The sequence below is a fragment of the Salvelinus fontinalis genome, chromosome 27 (genome assembly GCF_029448725.1).
Source record: "Salvelinus fontinalis isolate EN_2023a chromosome 27, ASM2944872v1, whole genome shotgun sequence".
Classification (NCBI taxonomy): domain Eukaryota; kingdom Metazoa; phylum Chordata; class Actinopteri; order Salmoniformes; family Salmonidae; genus Salvelinus; species Salvelinus fontinalis.
In genome coordinates this window covers 20673842-20689033 of record NC_074691.1, presented here as the reverse complement: position 1 = coordinate 20689033, position 15192 = coordinate 20673842, and the positions used below count along the sequence as shown (strand labels likewise).

At 44.2% G+C, this 15192-nt stretch overlaps 2 protein-coding genes across 15 annotated transcripts in view; one reads left to right on the top strand and one right to left on the bottom strand.

Moving 5' to 3' along the window:
- The window catches only part of esr1 (estrogen receptor 1), a 28117-nt gene extending 26502 nt beyond the window's left edge, over positions 1 to 1615 (top strand). For all 5 annotated transcript variants that reach the window (XM_055885251.1, XM_055885249.1, XM_055885252.1 and 2 more), the window contains one exon: positions 29 to 1615. In XM_055885251.1, the coding sequence (XP_055741226.1) occupies positions 29 to 305 (277 nt within the window). In that variant the 3' untranslated portion in view covers positions 306 to 1615. The remainder of the gene's footprint in view (positions 1 to 28) is intronic.
- Positions 1616 to 1743: 128 nt separating this feature from the next.
- The window catches only part of syne1a (spectrin repeat containing, nuclear envelope 1a), a 202944-nt gene continuing 189495 nt past the window's right edge, over positions 1744 to 15192 (bottom strand). For 7 of the 10 annotated variants that reach the window (XM_055885241.1, XM_055885242.1, XM_055885236.1 and 4 more), the window contains 15 exons: positions 14345 to 14495; positions 13361 to 13543; positions 12800 to 12937; positions 12145 to 12336; positions 11676 to 11997; positions 10936 to 11004; positions 9899 to 10044; positions 9650 to 9776; positions 9337 to 9548; positions 7158 to 7364; positions 6753 to 6881; positions 6337 to 6603; positions 6021 to 6113; positions 4991 to 5049; positions 1744 to 3303 (listed from right to left, as the gene is read on the bottom strand). In XM_055885241.1, coding sequence (XP_055741216.1) covers positions 3030 to 3303; positions 4991 to 5049; positions 6021 to 6113; positions 6337 to 6603; positions 6753 to 6881; positions 7158 to 7364; positions 9337 to 9548; positions 9650 to 9776; positions 9899 to 10044; positions 10936 to 11004; positions 11676 to 11997; positions 12145 to 12336; positions 12800 to 12937; positions 13361 to 13543; positions 14345 to 14495 — 2569 coding nt within the window. In that variant the 3' untranslated portion in view covers positions 1744 to 3029. The remainder of the gene's footprint in view (positions 3304 to 4990; positions 5050 to 6020; positions 6114 to 6336; positions 6604 to 6752; positions 6882 to 7157; positions 7365 to 9336; positions 9549 to 9649; positions 9777 to 9898; positions 10045 to 10935; positions 11005 to 11675; positions 11998 to 12144; positions 12337 to 12799; positions 12938 to 13360; positions 13544 to 14344; positions 14496 to 15192) is intronic. The other 3 variants (XM_055885240.1, XM_055885246.1, XM_055885245.1) reach the window with 2 other exon arrangements.

Below are 15192 nucleotides of genomic sequence, written 5' to 3'. Positions count from 1 at the left end.
TCTCACTCCTCTCCTATTCTCTATGTAGCAACAAAGGCATGGAGCACCTTTACAGCATTAAATGTAAGAACAAAGTGCCTCTGTACGACCTGCTCCTGGAGATGCTGGACGGTCACCGGCTCCAATCCCCAGGCAAAGTGGCCCAAGCTGGGGAACAGACCGAGGGCCCCTCTACCACCACTACCACCTCCACAGGCTCCAGCATAGGGCCGATGCGAGGCAGCCAGGATATCCACATCAGAAGCCCTGGTTCGGGGGTACTCCAGTATGGCTCCCCCAGCTCAGACCAGATGCCCATTCCGTGAAATACAGAAATAGGTATTTGTAGATACGGAAGATATAAAAGTCATATTACATACAGTATGTATAAAGAGAGATATTTTGAAATGTATGGAGGTAAGAATGGATAAAAAATATACATTTATTAATGTGCATATTCATTACTTTTTTGTTTATAATTGAAGTGATTAATTTGCATTTGATAGATAGTCAAAATTATTTAGCAGCAATTTATTTAATCATTTAGAAATGTTCGTATTTTGTACTGGTACACAACGGACTGAAATGTACTCAGTCACACCAGGGATGTATTCACTAGGAACCAAAAGGAAGCAAACAAATGAAACGGGGAGGGACTACCTACATTTGTCCAATAGAAACACATTTTTGTTGCCTTTCACAACGTTTGCAACTTTTGAGTCAGTTCTCTTTTCTGTGGCTTTAGCAACTGTTTCACCATTCTGCAGCTTTGCACCAAGTATTTAGCCATCGCGTGGCGCACTGTTAGCAGCAGAGTCACGTGATAGAGCAGCTAGTCTATGTAGATCAATGCATTATACCCAGTGTGGACACAAGCTGTGCCTTGACCAAAGTGCACTTCTCCAGGTGAGGGAAATGGGGGCATTATATACCTTTTGTAGCTTAACATTGATGACTGCTTGTCATATTATTCTGAGACGGATGTATTCAGAACATTGAATATATACTTTTTTATGGTTATGGCTACAAATTCAAATATTCTGATATCAGGTGCCTTGTTTAGAAAATGTAATTGTTTAAATGTATCAATTTAAAAGCAGCCAACATTTCTGAAAGCTTGAATATTCTGAGCAGTTCTAGCAAAGTGTTTAAGATATTAAAAACAAATGACAAAATGTAATGTATTTCTGTTAATGTATTACTGCATTTTGTTCTAGAGTAAATATGTTCATAATCTATATTGTGCAGAACACTTCACAGCATTTCAGTTGACTGACAACATATATTTAATCGACATTTTATATGATTAAAAACAGAAGTAAAATATTGGCCTCAAGTAATTTAGCCTTTTCTGTCACTGTTATGTGGATATTTCTATGCTTACTTGAACAGATTGATGTTAATTGAATCTAATTGTATAATGTGTGTGTAAGATAGAGACATCTGGAGATGATCAAACGCATTGCTCATTCATTTGTTCTACCTTATGAGCGCCACTGCTGATGAATCAGTCTGCTCTACAGTAGTCTACACACACCACACGTACAGTAAATGTGATTTACGTTCATGCACAGCCCACCTTTCAACTGACTGTCATGTACCATGCATTGCTGTGAATAAAGAAATTTAGGATAAACCCATTTGTGATTATTTTACAAAGAATAATAAATACTGTAAATATTTTATGCATCTATTATATTTAAGTTAATGTCTGGCATTTGTGTTATTCAGTAATGCAAACTCAAAGGAATACAAAAAGTAATATTTAATATGTACTGTATTTTATTATGCAAAGAGAGAGTATTATTCATTAGCTCAGCATTAGCAAACTGTACATACATAAATAACCATTTCATTTTTCATTGTTTTTACAGTTTCATTTTTGAACAGCCCAGTGATTTAGATGTCTCCATCCAGTTAGGATCATCATCATCATCGTTATTATTACAAAGCACACTATATAACATCCATCTACTTAACACTACTAGTGATTGTTTGGCTTTTTTTTAAAGCAAGGGATTTCAAGTGCATGCTAATAAAAGATAAAAATAACTGCCATATTCAAAGGCATTTCAAACATCACTATACAAATCACCTGAATCTTACAAGTGAGTTTACTGGTTTCTTCTTGTTGTATCGATTGTTTTGCTTTAAAACACTGAAATAATATCGACGTTAAATACTTGTCTTGGCCCGAGGAGGAAGACGTCGGCCATCTTGTGGACGGCTTCAGTGCAGTACCTTCATTCAATAGCGCTCATGTCAGTGGGGTTCCACTAAACGGACGTGACTGGCATACCAACCCATAACTCTAATCCTAAAGTTAACCCTAATCTTAACCAAACTTCTAACCTTAACCCTAAACTAACTATAACTATAACCAATTAGGTATTTCAACATGTGTTTGCAGGTCAGTCATGTCCCTGTAGTTTTCTCCCATGTCAGTGCTCTAGGTTCAGCTTTTAGCTCTATAAGATCTCTAGGACTAATGGGAATGTTTGCTATTCAAACTTCACCGGAAGCCCCCTAGCCTAATTGATTCTAACATCTACCGAATGCTGATTGAGTTAACAAATAAATAGCAGCAGCACTGACACACAGCACAGTCCACTTTGGACATATAAGTAGTGCTGTGTTTTTTTCATCTTCAGACTCAAGACGTTTCCTCTGAAACTGTAAAAAATAAAATACAGATTACTATAAAGAATACAAAACTAATAGTAGAGATTTGTTTTGGATATAAGGGGATCCACAAGGTATAGGTCCATTCATTTTGTAGATGGGTGTTGGACAACATGTTTCATGTAGAGGCTGTTTAGGCCATGTAGCCTTGGGATGCTTTTGTTAGTCGGTTGGTTTGTTAGGTGTTAGAGAGTCTAAAATGAGTGAATGTCATCTCTGTGTAGCAGAGGAAGAGAGTCCTGCAGGGAGGGGGAGTGTTAATATAATCCAGGAGGTCCTTTTCTATGGGCATGAGTCCACCGGTGTACAGCAGTAGGGGACATTCATTCAGATGAGAAAGTATTTCTGGAACCAGGAAGTGATGACCCTCATATGGGTGGGGGTCCGTTGGTGTAGCGCAGCATGGGGTGGAAGGAGCGGGCAAAGTTGTTGGCATGGTGACAGCTGTAGTCCTCCTCTGTCATGGGCACCAGGCAGGCTAAGCCAATCAGGAGCAGGAGGAGGAGCTGGAGGGGCAGAGCTGCCCTCAGGACCCTCAGGATAAAGGACTGGCCCCTTGGGGGGCACGAGGAGGAGGACGAGGAAGAGGGGACCAGGGGGAAGTCAGAACGGGAGGAAGCGCAGCCAGCGCCGCTCTGAGAGCTGGTCAGGGAGAGAGAGAACGGCATTAGACACACCAGAAATAGCAGAGAGTATGGTTATAGACACAGGAACACACATATACACACACACATTAGTAAAACTGTATAGGTAAGATACTGTGAAGAGGGTTAATATCGTAACAAACAACACACCAGAGTAAGCATACCAATCACACACACACACAAGGTTACTCAAACACTACAGAAAAACGGTTACACACACTCATGCACAAACCAAAGCAGCAATTTCTACACACATAATCTCTCCTATGCACATGGAACATGAAGTAAAATCCCTCCTAGCTGTCTCAGTCTTGTTTTTCTCACTGAGTGAGAAACCCTGGCCGTACAGCCGACTGTGTGAGAGTTCAATGCCACGTCTCATTCTGAGCAGAGACCGCTGTACCAGAGACCCCTCCAGAGATTCCCAGAGAGGGAGCCAAGAGGAGAGAGGAACGCTGCGTTCCTCCACCTGGCCTCATCCTCACAGGGCTGCCTGGTGGCCTGGGGGAGGAAGCTGTTAGCAGTCTGTCTGTCTGAAGGCCCTCCACACCCTAGCCTTCCACACATGTCTCTATCTCTCATTAATGATTGAAATTAATGGCGATAACATTGTGATGTGCGCATGTGTGTGTTTTACCTCAGCAGCCCTACCTCAGGAGATCCACAGTTTGGGGCCGCAAAGAACCCCCTGATCTCCATGGCAACCTCGTCTACTAGATTTCAATTTCCGTAGCCAATTAGTGAGTAAGAGGGAGCTAGCAGAGCCTGGGCCTGTTCATACAATGGAGCCCATCAGCCCCAACAGAGCCTCATTACCTTTTCTCGACCACTCATCCTTGAGCTAATTTAGGGCCAGGCTTCAACCCGGCCTACATGTCATTATTAGGATAAATTTAATAGAAAGCACGGAGTGAAGACTCAAAATAACAAAGAGAGCAGGACAGAGGTGGGTGGGTTATTAGTACGGGGATGAGAGGGGGATGAAGGGAAAATAGAGATAGAGAGAAAGGAAGGAGGCAGAGATTCAGACAGTTCATTACAGGAGATAGCTAGTTTTCTATTAAGAGAAAGAGAGGAATAGAGGGAGGGAAAGGGACTAAGAAAAAATGAGAAGGCAAAGTGAGTCAGCAAAGAAGAGGGGGGTGAAACAGATACTGTATATTCAGATAATGCCATCTAGTGGGTGAGAAATAACTACAGGGATTAGTGGTGCCAGATAGGTGAGCAGTAAAAAGATGATAGACAAGCGCTTGGCAGCATCGTTCAGACAGCCGAGCACAGCAGCAGAGAGCAATGAAAGAACAGAAAACGTTCCACTTTCATTCAATAAAGGAAGAAAGGAATCCCCTGAACTAGGTGATTCACGACTTTTAACAGCTGGCTTGGTTACGTCGCTTCTAGAAGGAAGGAAGATCATGGAACTCATAAGGGCCAACGTTGGGGAAGTTTGGAGGGGTAAAGAGGATGCATCATTTCTCAACAGATAAGAGAGGCAGAAGAGGACCTATCAGAGGACCTATCACAGCTTCTGCCCCAAGGAACTGGTTTAGGTTCGGTTTCCTAACCATATAGAGTATAATTGATTTGATTGATTAACTGATTGGGTTAATAATTTGTACAGGTACAAAGTATGCAGCCATGGTTCCATCATCCTCCCATGGTTCTAGAGTCCAGGAGAGAGGTACCTGTGATGTGGGCCGCTCTCGGGGGGTCCTGGGTGGGCATGACTACTTTTGCCCCGGGGCTGTACCACGCAATGAGCAGGACGGGGGTAAAAGAAAGAAAGAATGGTTCAGTCCGGAGCAAATAAACACCAAGCTTCAGATGAGAGGAAAAAAACAACCAACAAATAACAGAAAGAGCAGTAACATCAATAGAACACCAACAACTAAAGAGCAGCAACAACATCCAGGATGGTGACAGGTGTATCAAGAAACCTGGCTTTTCACATTGGATTGTTTAAGAATTACAATTACAACAATTCATTTACATATATGTTCATCAAACATACTGTATATTAGCATCTATAGGTGGCTAGAAAATACATGAAATGTTGTTATCCTGTTCATTTGACATGTTTATTTGTTGCCAATGATTAGTAATGCTTCAGGATTTTATTAATAAATGATGATGATGGTATAGTGGTGTTACAGTGGCCTGTAATGACTAGAAGCATTGACGTTTATAATTAGTTGCAATTACGCTACCTGCGAACACTACAATTCTCCTCTAAAAAGCATCAGTTAGTGAAAAGCCAGTGTTTCCTGTGCATTTTTGGCTACGCAGATCTACATGGTGAAGGTAGCAAAAACCATCTCAAAGAACAACAGCTTGTGGGGCAACATATTCCTTAGTGGTGTAGCGCCATATTAGCAGGGCAGCAATAAAGCAATCTACAAACAAAGGGTAAAACGCAACGTCAATGAATTGCCTTAATCAACTGAATGAAAACAGAAAGGGCTGGTGGGTGGCTGCGGGGTAAAAGCTGGGATAGAGAGTTGTCCTGTGGGGTCAGCATGCATTGGGAGAGGGAAAGGGGGTGACATTTTGGGTTAAGAATAACATTTAGGAGATCACTCTATAAATCGGTCATGGTGAATCGCTATTTCTCTAACCAGTATACCCCACACTAATGACTTTCTCTACACATAACAGCCCCCGGTAAAGGACTCTATCAAGTGATACATCCTAGATAGGTACAAAGGGAGACATTACCGATCGCCGGCGGCTCGTCGAGGTCCCCTCTGAGACGGGGCTGGTGGATCCAGAGATGTCAGATTTGTCCACAGCAGACAAAGGCAGCGAGTCCTACAAAGGGTCGATAATGTGGACAAGGACAGACAGTCAGTCTGAAGACTAGTCTTTATTTCTCTCTTGATGCTCATCCGGACACACAGGTTGCATTTCACTATTTCATTCACTGCTACTAACTAGTTACCTGGAGAGTGATTGTCATAATCGTTGCACTAAAAAGCCCACACTATAAATGTATGTGATACGGCTGTAGGTCTTATGTGTATTTTCCTCTGACCTGTTGTGTGTCCATGGTTTCCAGTCTCCTCTCCAGGCCCTCCAGGTCTGTGCTGACCTCCCGGAGGAGCAGCCGCAGCCTGTTCCCGATCACATGCACCTTCTCCTGGGCCTCCAGATGCTCACTTCCCTGGGCCTGGTTCTGGGCCTGCTCTGAAGCCTGGGGTTGGATTTGGGACGTGGCCTGGGTGTGGACAAGCAGCTGGACTGAGAGCTCTTGGAGGGAGGAAGCCTTCTGCTGGGAGTCCAGCAGCTCACGCTTGATTTGCTGGAGGTGAATGGGGGAGGAGGTGAGAGGGGTAGTGGTTAATATAATTGGTTTGGGCTAGGCTACAACCCTTTAGGATATGGTCTTTTGAGAGGAAAAACAGATTTGGAGTGTTGCCCACAGTTTGTGTGTATTGGAGTGGAAAGTACCGTGAGTGTTCTGTGGTGAGCCCGTAGTGTTTCACGGTCGAGCCTGGGGGGGATGGGGACAACCTCGTTCCTCCTACGGTCAATGTTCTCCAACCACAACAGCAGACCGTGGCTCAGCTCATGGAACTCCTAGAGAGAGAGAGAGAGAGAGAGAGAGAGAGAGAGAGAGAGAGAGAGAGAGAGAGAGAGAGAGAGAGAGAGAGAATGAGAGAGTGAGAGAGTGAGAGAGAGAGAGAGAGAGAGAGAGTGAGAGAGAGAGAGAGAGAGAGAGAGAGAGAGGGAGAGAGAGAGAGAGAGAGAGAGACGGGGGGTGAAATTACAGATGATTAACAGACAGAATAACACAGATTCCTTTTATGTGTCTGTGTATGACTGTGTACGTTTACATGTAAGTGTTTGTTGTACCTGACACTGCATCAGGGCCCTCTGTAGCTCTGCCCTCCAGTCCTCCAGCGATGAGCCCAGCCAATCCCAGCGTGAGTTCATCTCCTTCAGCCCGTCCCTCAGCTCCCACGCCTCCTCTGAGTCGGGATCTGATTGGAGGAAGTCAGCGCTGCTCAGGTTGATTGACAGGACCTGGGACTTGTGGCCGTCCATGGCCTTCTGCAGCTCCTGGAAGAGTGGAGAGGATAACTGAGTGACTGTGTGTGTTTGTTTGGCTGTTTGTTTGTAAGTGTTTGTGTTATTGTTATGTTACGTGTTGGACCGCATGGGAATGTTTACCACGTGTATATACACTTTGTGTAACACTATCAGTATAATGTATAATAAATATAATAAAGGGGGGAAGTACTGTAGGTAGACTGACCCAGTACTGGTTTACAGTAGTTATAAATAGGCTTGGTGATGACAGAGCAGAGCTAGTACAGGAGCACTAACAGTAGGTGTCAGTAAGCTAGGTGTAGGTTAGTGAACCCCACCAGGGTTCAGATCGGCCTGGCTATTTATAGTCTGTTGACATCCCTGTCTGATGTGCTGCAGATTACAGCAGCTGGCCTGTGTGATGTGTTACAGACTACAGCAGCTGGCCTGTGTGATGTGTTACAGACAACATCAGCTGGGCTGTGTGATGTGTTACAGACAACATCAGCTGGGCTGTGTGATGTGTTACAGACTACAGCAGCTGGGCTGTGTGATGTGTTACAGACAACATCAGCTGGGCTGTGTGATGTGTTACAGACTACAGCAGCTGGCCTGTGTGATGTGTTACAGACAACATCAGCTGGGCTGTGTGATGTGTTACAGACAACATCAGCTGGGCTGTGTGATGTGCTGCAGACTACAGCAGCTGGACTGTGTGATGTGTTACAGACAACATCAGCTGGGCTGTGTGATGTGCTGCAGACTACAGCAGCTGGACTGTGTGATGTGTTACAGACAACATCAGCTGGGCTGTGTGATGTGTTACAGACAACATCAGCTGGGCTGTGTGATGTGTTACAGACTACATCAGCTGGGCTGTGTGATGTGTTACAGACTATATCAGCTGGGCTGTGTGATGTGTTACAGACTACAGGAGCTGGGCTGTGTGATGTGTTACAGACAACATCAGCTGGACTGTGTGATGTGTTACAGACAACATCAGCTGGGCTGTGTGATGTGTTACAGACTACAGCAGCTGGGCTGTGTGATGTGTTACAGACTATATCAGCTGGGCTGTGTGATGTGTTACAGACTACAGCAGCTGGGCTGTGTGATGTGTTACAGACTATATCAGCTGGGCTGTTTGATGTGTTACAGACTACAGCAGCTGGTCTGTGTCATGTTTTACAGACTACAGCAGCTTCTCTGATGTGTTACAGACTACATCAGCTGGGCTGTGTGATGTGTTACAGACTACAGCAGCTGGGCTGTGTGATGTGTTACAGACTACAGCAGCTGGGCTGTGTGATGTGTTACAGACAACATCAGCTGGGCTGTGTGATGTGTTACAGACTACATCAGCTGGGCTGTGTGATGTGTTACAGACTACATCAGCTGGGCTGTGTGATGTGTTACAGACAACATCAGCTGGGCTGTGTGATGTGTTACAGACAACATCAGCTGGGCTGTGTGATGTGTTACAGACAACATCAGCTGGGCTGTGTGATGTGTTACAGACAACATCAGCTGGGCTGTGTGATGTGTTACAGACAACAGCAGCTGGTCTGATGTGTTACAGACAACAGCAGCTGGTCTGATGTGTTACAGACAACAGCAGCTGGTCTGTCTGATGTGTAACAGACTACAGCAGCTGGGCTGTGTGATGTGTAACAGACTACAGCAGCTGGTCTGATGTTTTACAGACTACAGCAGCTGGGCTGTGTGTTACAGACTGCAGCAGCTGGTCTGATGTGTTACAGACTGCAGCAACTGGGCTGTGTGATGTGTAACAGACTACAGCAGCTGGTCTAATGTGTAACAGACTACAGCAGCTGGGGTGATGTGTTTGTACTATATAGGTCTCTGCCTGGGCACTAGACCAGCAGGCTCGTGATTACACTGCACATGGGCATGGGAAATCATAGAGTCCATGGGTATCATGTGGCACATAGATGCAAATGGTATACATAAGATGCACACACACATGCACACGCACACACACCTTGAGCTTCCCGATCCTCTGTTGGATGGTGTGTATGTCTGTGCTGAGGTCTAGCACCCGTAGCTGTCCCAGCTCTGCCTCTGCCTCGCACAGCCATGCCCTCATGGTCTGCAGGTCTGAGATCAGCTGGTGACACTGCTGCAGGTTCTGCTTCTGTCTGTGTTTGTCCCTCAGAGACTGAGCCTGGTTCAGCTCCCAGCGCTCAATCACACCTTGGGGAGAGAAGTAACACAGTTTCACTCATCCCTCATTATTGATTATAATAAGCGAGAGAGAGTGTGTATATGTGTGTTTGTGTGTGTGTATCACCAACCTGTACTCTGGCTGTCTGTGCTGGTGGGGTTGGTGAGTCCTGGCATGTCATCATCCTCCTCAGTCAGCTGTCCTCCAGCCCTCTTCACTGCATCTATACTGCCCCGACACTCTCCCATCAGACGCATCTACAACAGACAGGGAACATAGTCTTATCATGCTACGACATGACATTTGGGTTTTTCTGTATATTTCTAACAGTTTTAGCCATACTATTACTAGGAGATTTTCTACGAGAGAAAGTCCTCACATAGCCCATGTAAGTTGAGTCCAGCTCAGGGCTGGTGCTGGCCTGGCCACTGCAGGCAGCCGCCTCTCCCTGCTGGACAGAGTAGCGGCCAGAGTCCACAGCCTGGTCCAACAGTCTCAGGTGGACCTCCAGCTGACCTGGCTCACCTGTGGGGTCAGGAGGGGGTCAGCCAATTAGGAGAGATAATTCTCTGGGGGTTTGTTTTTGGCCAGTCTACAATTTCATTTTGACAAACAGTAGTGGTGGATACTGGCAGACTGGTCCACCTGGAGAACATGCTCATAATGGAAAAAACAAGCAATGTTAAATGTTAGTCAGTGCAATTCCTTTGTTGAAAAACTGCAAACAAAGAAGGAAAAGTAGGTGGTTTATATGATCAGTTGCGTGATGTGATACCAACAAAGGTGAATGGAAAAGTGCTTTAGCATGCTATTGTGTATACATTCTTATACGGTGTATACATTCTTATACGGTGTATACATTCTTATACGGTGTATACATTCTTATATGGTGTATACATTCTTATACGGTGTATACATTCTTATACGGTGTATACATTCTTATACGGTGTATACATTCCTATATGGTGTATACATTCTTATACGGTGTATACATTCTTATACGGTGTATACATTCTTATACGGTGTTATACGGTGTATACATTCTTATACGGTGTATACATTCTTATACGGTGTATACATTCCTATATGGTGTATACATTCTTGAATGATGATGGTGCATTCAACAATGGTGAATGATGCATACTATGTTAATTTACCGCAGTTGAACGGGCATGTTAGTATATTTAGTTTTGTGATATGTTATTGACATGCGATGATAAATTACACATATGGCTTGTTTGCTCATCATACTTTATTAGCATGCTATGGTAAATGATACGGTATTTGTGCTTAATCACGTTAGCAGGCTATGGTAAATGATATGGCATTTGTGCTTAAGCACGTTAGCATGCTATGGTAAATGATATGGCATTTGTGCTTAAGCACGTTAGCATGCTAGTGTGGCTAGTTGCCTACCAGAGGAGGATCTCAGTGTGCTCTCTGTCAGTTTTATATAGGCCTCTGGGCTTTCTGGTATAACTACATCTGCAAAGAGAGATATGCACAGTCCTCACAATTAGAACAAGGGACATTGGACAAGTATATAGTGTGTATAGGTTTAATTGTATGCTTTTTTTTCATCCTATTACTCTTAATTTCACATGTTTGAGTACTGGTAATCTATTTAATGCTGGTGTAGATGCATGGGCTTTTAAAATGCTACAAATATCCTAAGTAAACGATCACTTTGATGGGAGAACTTCTTGCAGTATATCCTTGTTATTATTTTTGTTGTTTGTATAACAGTGAATTCCCCTTGGACATCCATAAAACACTTATCAATAAAGTTTTGATCTGTCCATCTCCAGCAGCAGTCTGTAGTAGTATTATACTAACGTGACAACACAGCGGCAGTCTGTAGTAGTATTATACTAACGTGACAACACAGCGGCAGTCTGTAGTAGTATTATACTAACCTGACAACACAGCGGCAGTCTGTAGTAGTATTATACTAACCTGACAACACAGCGGCAGTCTGTAGTAGTATTATACTAACCTGACAACACAGCGGCAGTCTGTAGTAGTATTATACTAACCTGACAACACAGCGGCAGTCTGTAGTAGTATTATACTAACCTGACAACACAGCGGCAGTCTGTAGTAGTATTATACTAACCTGACAACACAGCGGCAGTCTGTAGTAGTATTATACTGACCTGACAACACAGCGGCAGCCGACCTGAGGTACTCCTCCTCCTGCTCCTGTCCTCTGCCCCTGTCTGACCCCAGGCCCCGCCCTCCAGCACTCTCCAGCCCCCGGCTCAGGTCGTAGTCGTGGTCCCACTCCAGTGGGATAGAGTCCATGCTGGCTGGGGTGTCCCGGCCCGAGCGGTCCGCCTGTGGGGGGAGGACAGAGCCCGAGGTGGGGCGACTGGAGGGGCAGGGGAGAGAGGAGTCACCCCACTGCAGGTCAGAGAGATCAGCCGACTCGTCCATGTCCAGATCTCGGTCAGAACAGTCTAGTTCATCATCGGCAAGCTGAAGGGAAGGAGAGGTGGAGTGAGTGTGTTTGTATGCGCGTGCTAGGTGTGTGTACGAGGTTTTGATAGTTATATCATATTGGCAAATGGCCCATATCTTCTTGTAGTGTATGTGTGTGTTCTGTAAGCAGAAGACATTACTCACAGGCAGGCGTGTCAGCTTCTTGTAGTATCTGTCGACACGTCCAAACACCTCCTGCCAGTACCTCTGTAGCTCCTCCAGTTCCTCCTCTAGAACAGCACCATCCAGAGGCTCACTCTTCTCTATCAGGGCCTCCCCCTGCCTGAACACCAGCTCAATCTGCCCTGTGTTCAGAGAGATCTCCTGCTGGAACGCCTGAACACACACACACACACACAGAGCAAAGGTCAGGGGTTAGACGTTTCAGTATGTGTTTCTATTTGTATGTATCTCTATTTGTTATGCCAGTTAAATCCGTCATGGGAGGATACTAGTTACATACAGCACAGGATGATACCAAGTCAGATAGTTAAATTGCCAAGCCGTCATAGAGAGTTCATTCAAACTCAAAAAACTTTGAAAATATAGCATTCAAATTCACACACACGTACTTGAATGCACGCACATATGCATGCACGCACACTCGGGACACACTGTTCTTACCACAGGAGGTTGGTGGCACCTTAATTGGGGAGGACGGGCTCGTGTAATGACTGGAGTGGAATCAGTGGAATGGTATCAAATACATGGTTTGCATGTGTTTGATGCCATTCCATTTGCTCCGTTCCTACCATTATTATGATCCGTCCTCCCCTCAGCAGCCTCCACTGGTTCTTACCCTTAGCTGTTTGATCTTGGCCTGGACATCACACTCTGAGAAGTGTTCTATGTTGGTGAGCTGCAGGTCCATCTCAGTGAGCCACACCAGGATGCTGTCTCTAGCTGTCTCAAACTCCTCCCTCTGACCAATAAAGTGCTGAGAGAACACACAGAGAGGGAAACAGTGTTATAGGGCTGTTTAATAACTAGACTAAAACAGTGTTATAGGTCTGTTTAATAACTAGATTAAAACAGTGTTATAGGGCTGTTTAATAACTAGATTAAAACAGTGTTTTAGGGCTGTTTAATAACTAGACTAAAACAGTGTTATAGGTCTGTTTAATAACTAGACTAAAACAGTGTTGTAGGTCTGTTTAATAACTAGATTAAAACAGTGTTGTAGGGCTGTTTAATAACTAGATTAAAACAGTGATCAGAGTGAAACTAAGTATTTTTTGAGTTTCTACTCTTTTATCTTCACAACAAAATTATGTGATAAATCTTGACCTGACCAGGCTCTGCTATATCATCACCTTGTTTCATAACATATGTTATGACATCATAACATTTCCCAGCATACCTTGAGCCTGCGCAGGATGGAGGCAACCCTCTTCTGCAGGTTGTCCCAGCGCCGGTTCCCATCATGCACCATTTCTCGGAGGCGGCAGGAGGAGTCTGTGCGGTTCTCTCTGGCCAGTCGGCGGTACTGCTTATTGATCAGCTCCAGCTGGGTCAGAAACTCCTGGACCTGCCTCTGGAAGGCCTAGGACACACACACGATCAGAATGAAGAATTTATAGAAATACTGTACACATACAAAATAAAATACAAAGTAAATGTAAGGTTGGTGGTCTCAGTATGTGTAATTGGTTGATTATTTTGACCCAACAACGGTTTCAAGTAAGCCTGTGGTATCCTGGGATGACCCTGACACATGACCCCATTGGCCCTGGTCAGTTACTGTAGGAAGAATGTGATGGCCAGCAAAAACAGATTCCAGTAATCTGATATCCCCCTTCTCTTACTCTGCACTCTCTCACTTTACCCCATATGCCCCCCCCCTTCACTTTGCACTGTACACACACGCTCTCTCATTCTTACTTCATCTCTCGGTCTCTCTTCCTACCCTGTCTTTACAACTATTTAAACTCTTCCCCTCCTTTCCTCCCTTTTTCTCTGCCCACAACCGCTCTCTAACCTGTACCTCAAACTTCAACCGCTCTCTAACCTGTACCTCAAACTTCAACCGCTCTCTAACCTGTACCTCAAACTTCAACCGCTCTCTAACCTGTACCACAAACTTTAACCGCTCTCTATCCTGTACCTCAAACTTCAACCGCTCTCTAACCTGTACCACAAACTTTAACCGCTCTCTATCCTGTACCTCAAACTTCAACCGCTCTCTAACCTGTACCTCAAACTTCAACCGCTCTCTAACCTGTACCTCAAACTTCAACCGCTCTCTAACCTGTACCTCAAACTTCAACCGCTCTCTAACCTGTACCTCAAACTTCAACCGCTCTCTAACCTGTACCTCAAACTTCAACCGCTCTCTAACCTGTACCTCAAACTTCTTGAGCTCCTCCTTTGCGATGGTGTATAGAACTCCAGAGGAGTTGGGAAGAGCAGCCGTCCTCTCTGAGGTCTTCAGCCACTCCTCAAATCGAGAGAAGTCATCCAGAAACTTCTGCCACAGCCTCCACGTCTCCTCAATCCTACAAGAAGACGAGAGAGTGACGTATGATACACACTTAGGGTTGCAAGGGGAGGGTATACTCCTGGAAACGTTTGAAGTTTACCAGTAAACTACCAGAATTTTGGTAACTTTCAAGGAATATATGTAATTTTATCACATTACATCTAGTGCCTTTTTGGGTACTTCAGATGATCACAGGTATCTGTAATTATCTCTGGCCCTCTATATGGCCTTATCACATGTAAAATATACTTAACAAATCTAATAGAGATTATTTTAAAATAAAATATAGAATGACAAAGTTGTAAAACATTATCCTTAAAATAAAAGATCAACTTAGTGAATACCATTGGTGTTTAATACGAGGGCTATATTTTTTACTCTTTTATATATTTTACTATGTCAATAGGCAATTTTCTCTTTAACCCTATGGCCTATTTCCTAGAAACTCAGGGAAGATATGGACACATATATAAAAAATTGTCACGTTCCTGACCTGTTTTCTGTTGTTTTGTATGTGTTTAGTTGGTCAGGACGTGAGCTGGGTGGGAATTCTATGTTGTGTGTCTAGTTTGTCTGTTTCTATGTCAGCCTAGTGTGGGTTTTCAATCAGAGGCAGATGGTAGTCGTTGTCTCTGATTGAGACTCATATATAGGAGGCTTGTTTTGTGTTGGGATTTTGTGGGTGTTTGTTACCTGTCTCTGTGTTTGTGTTC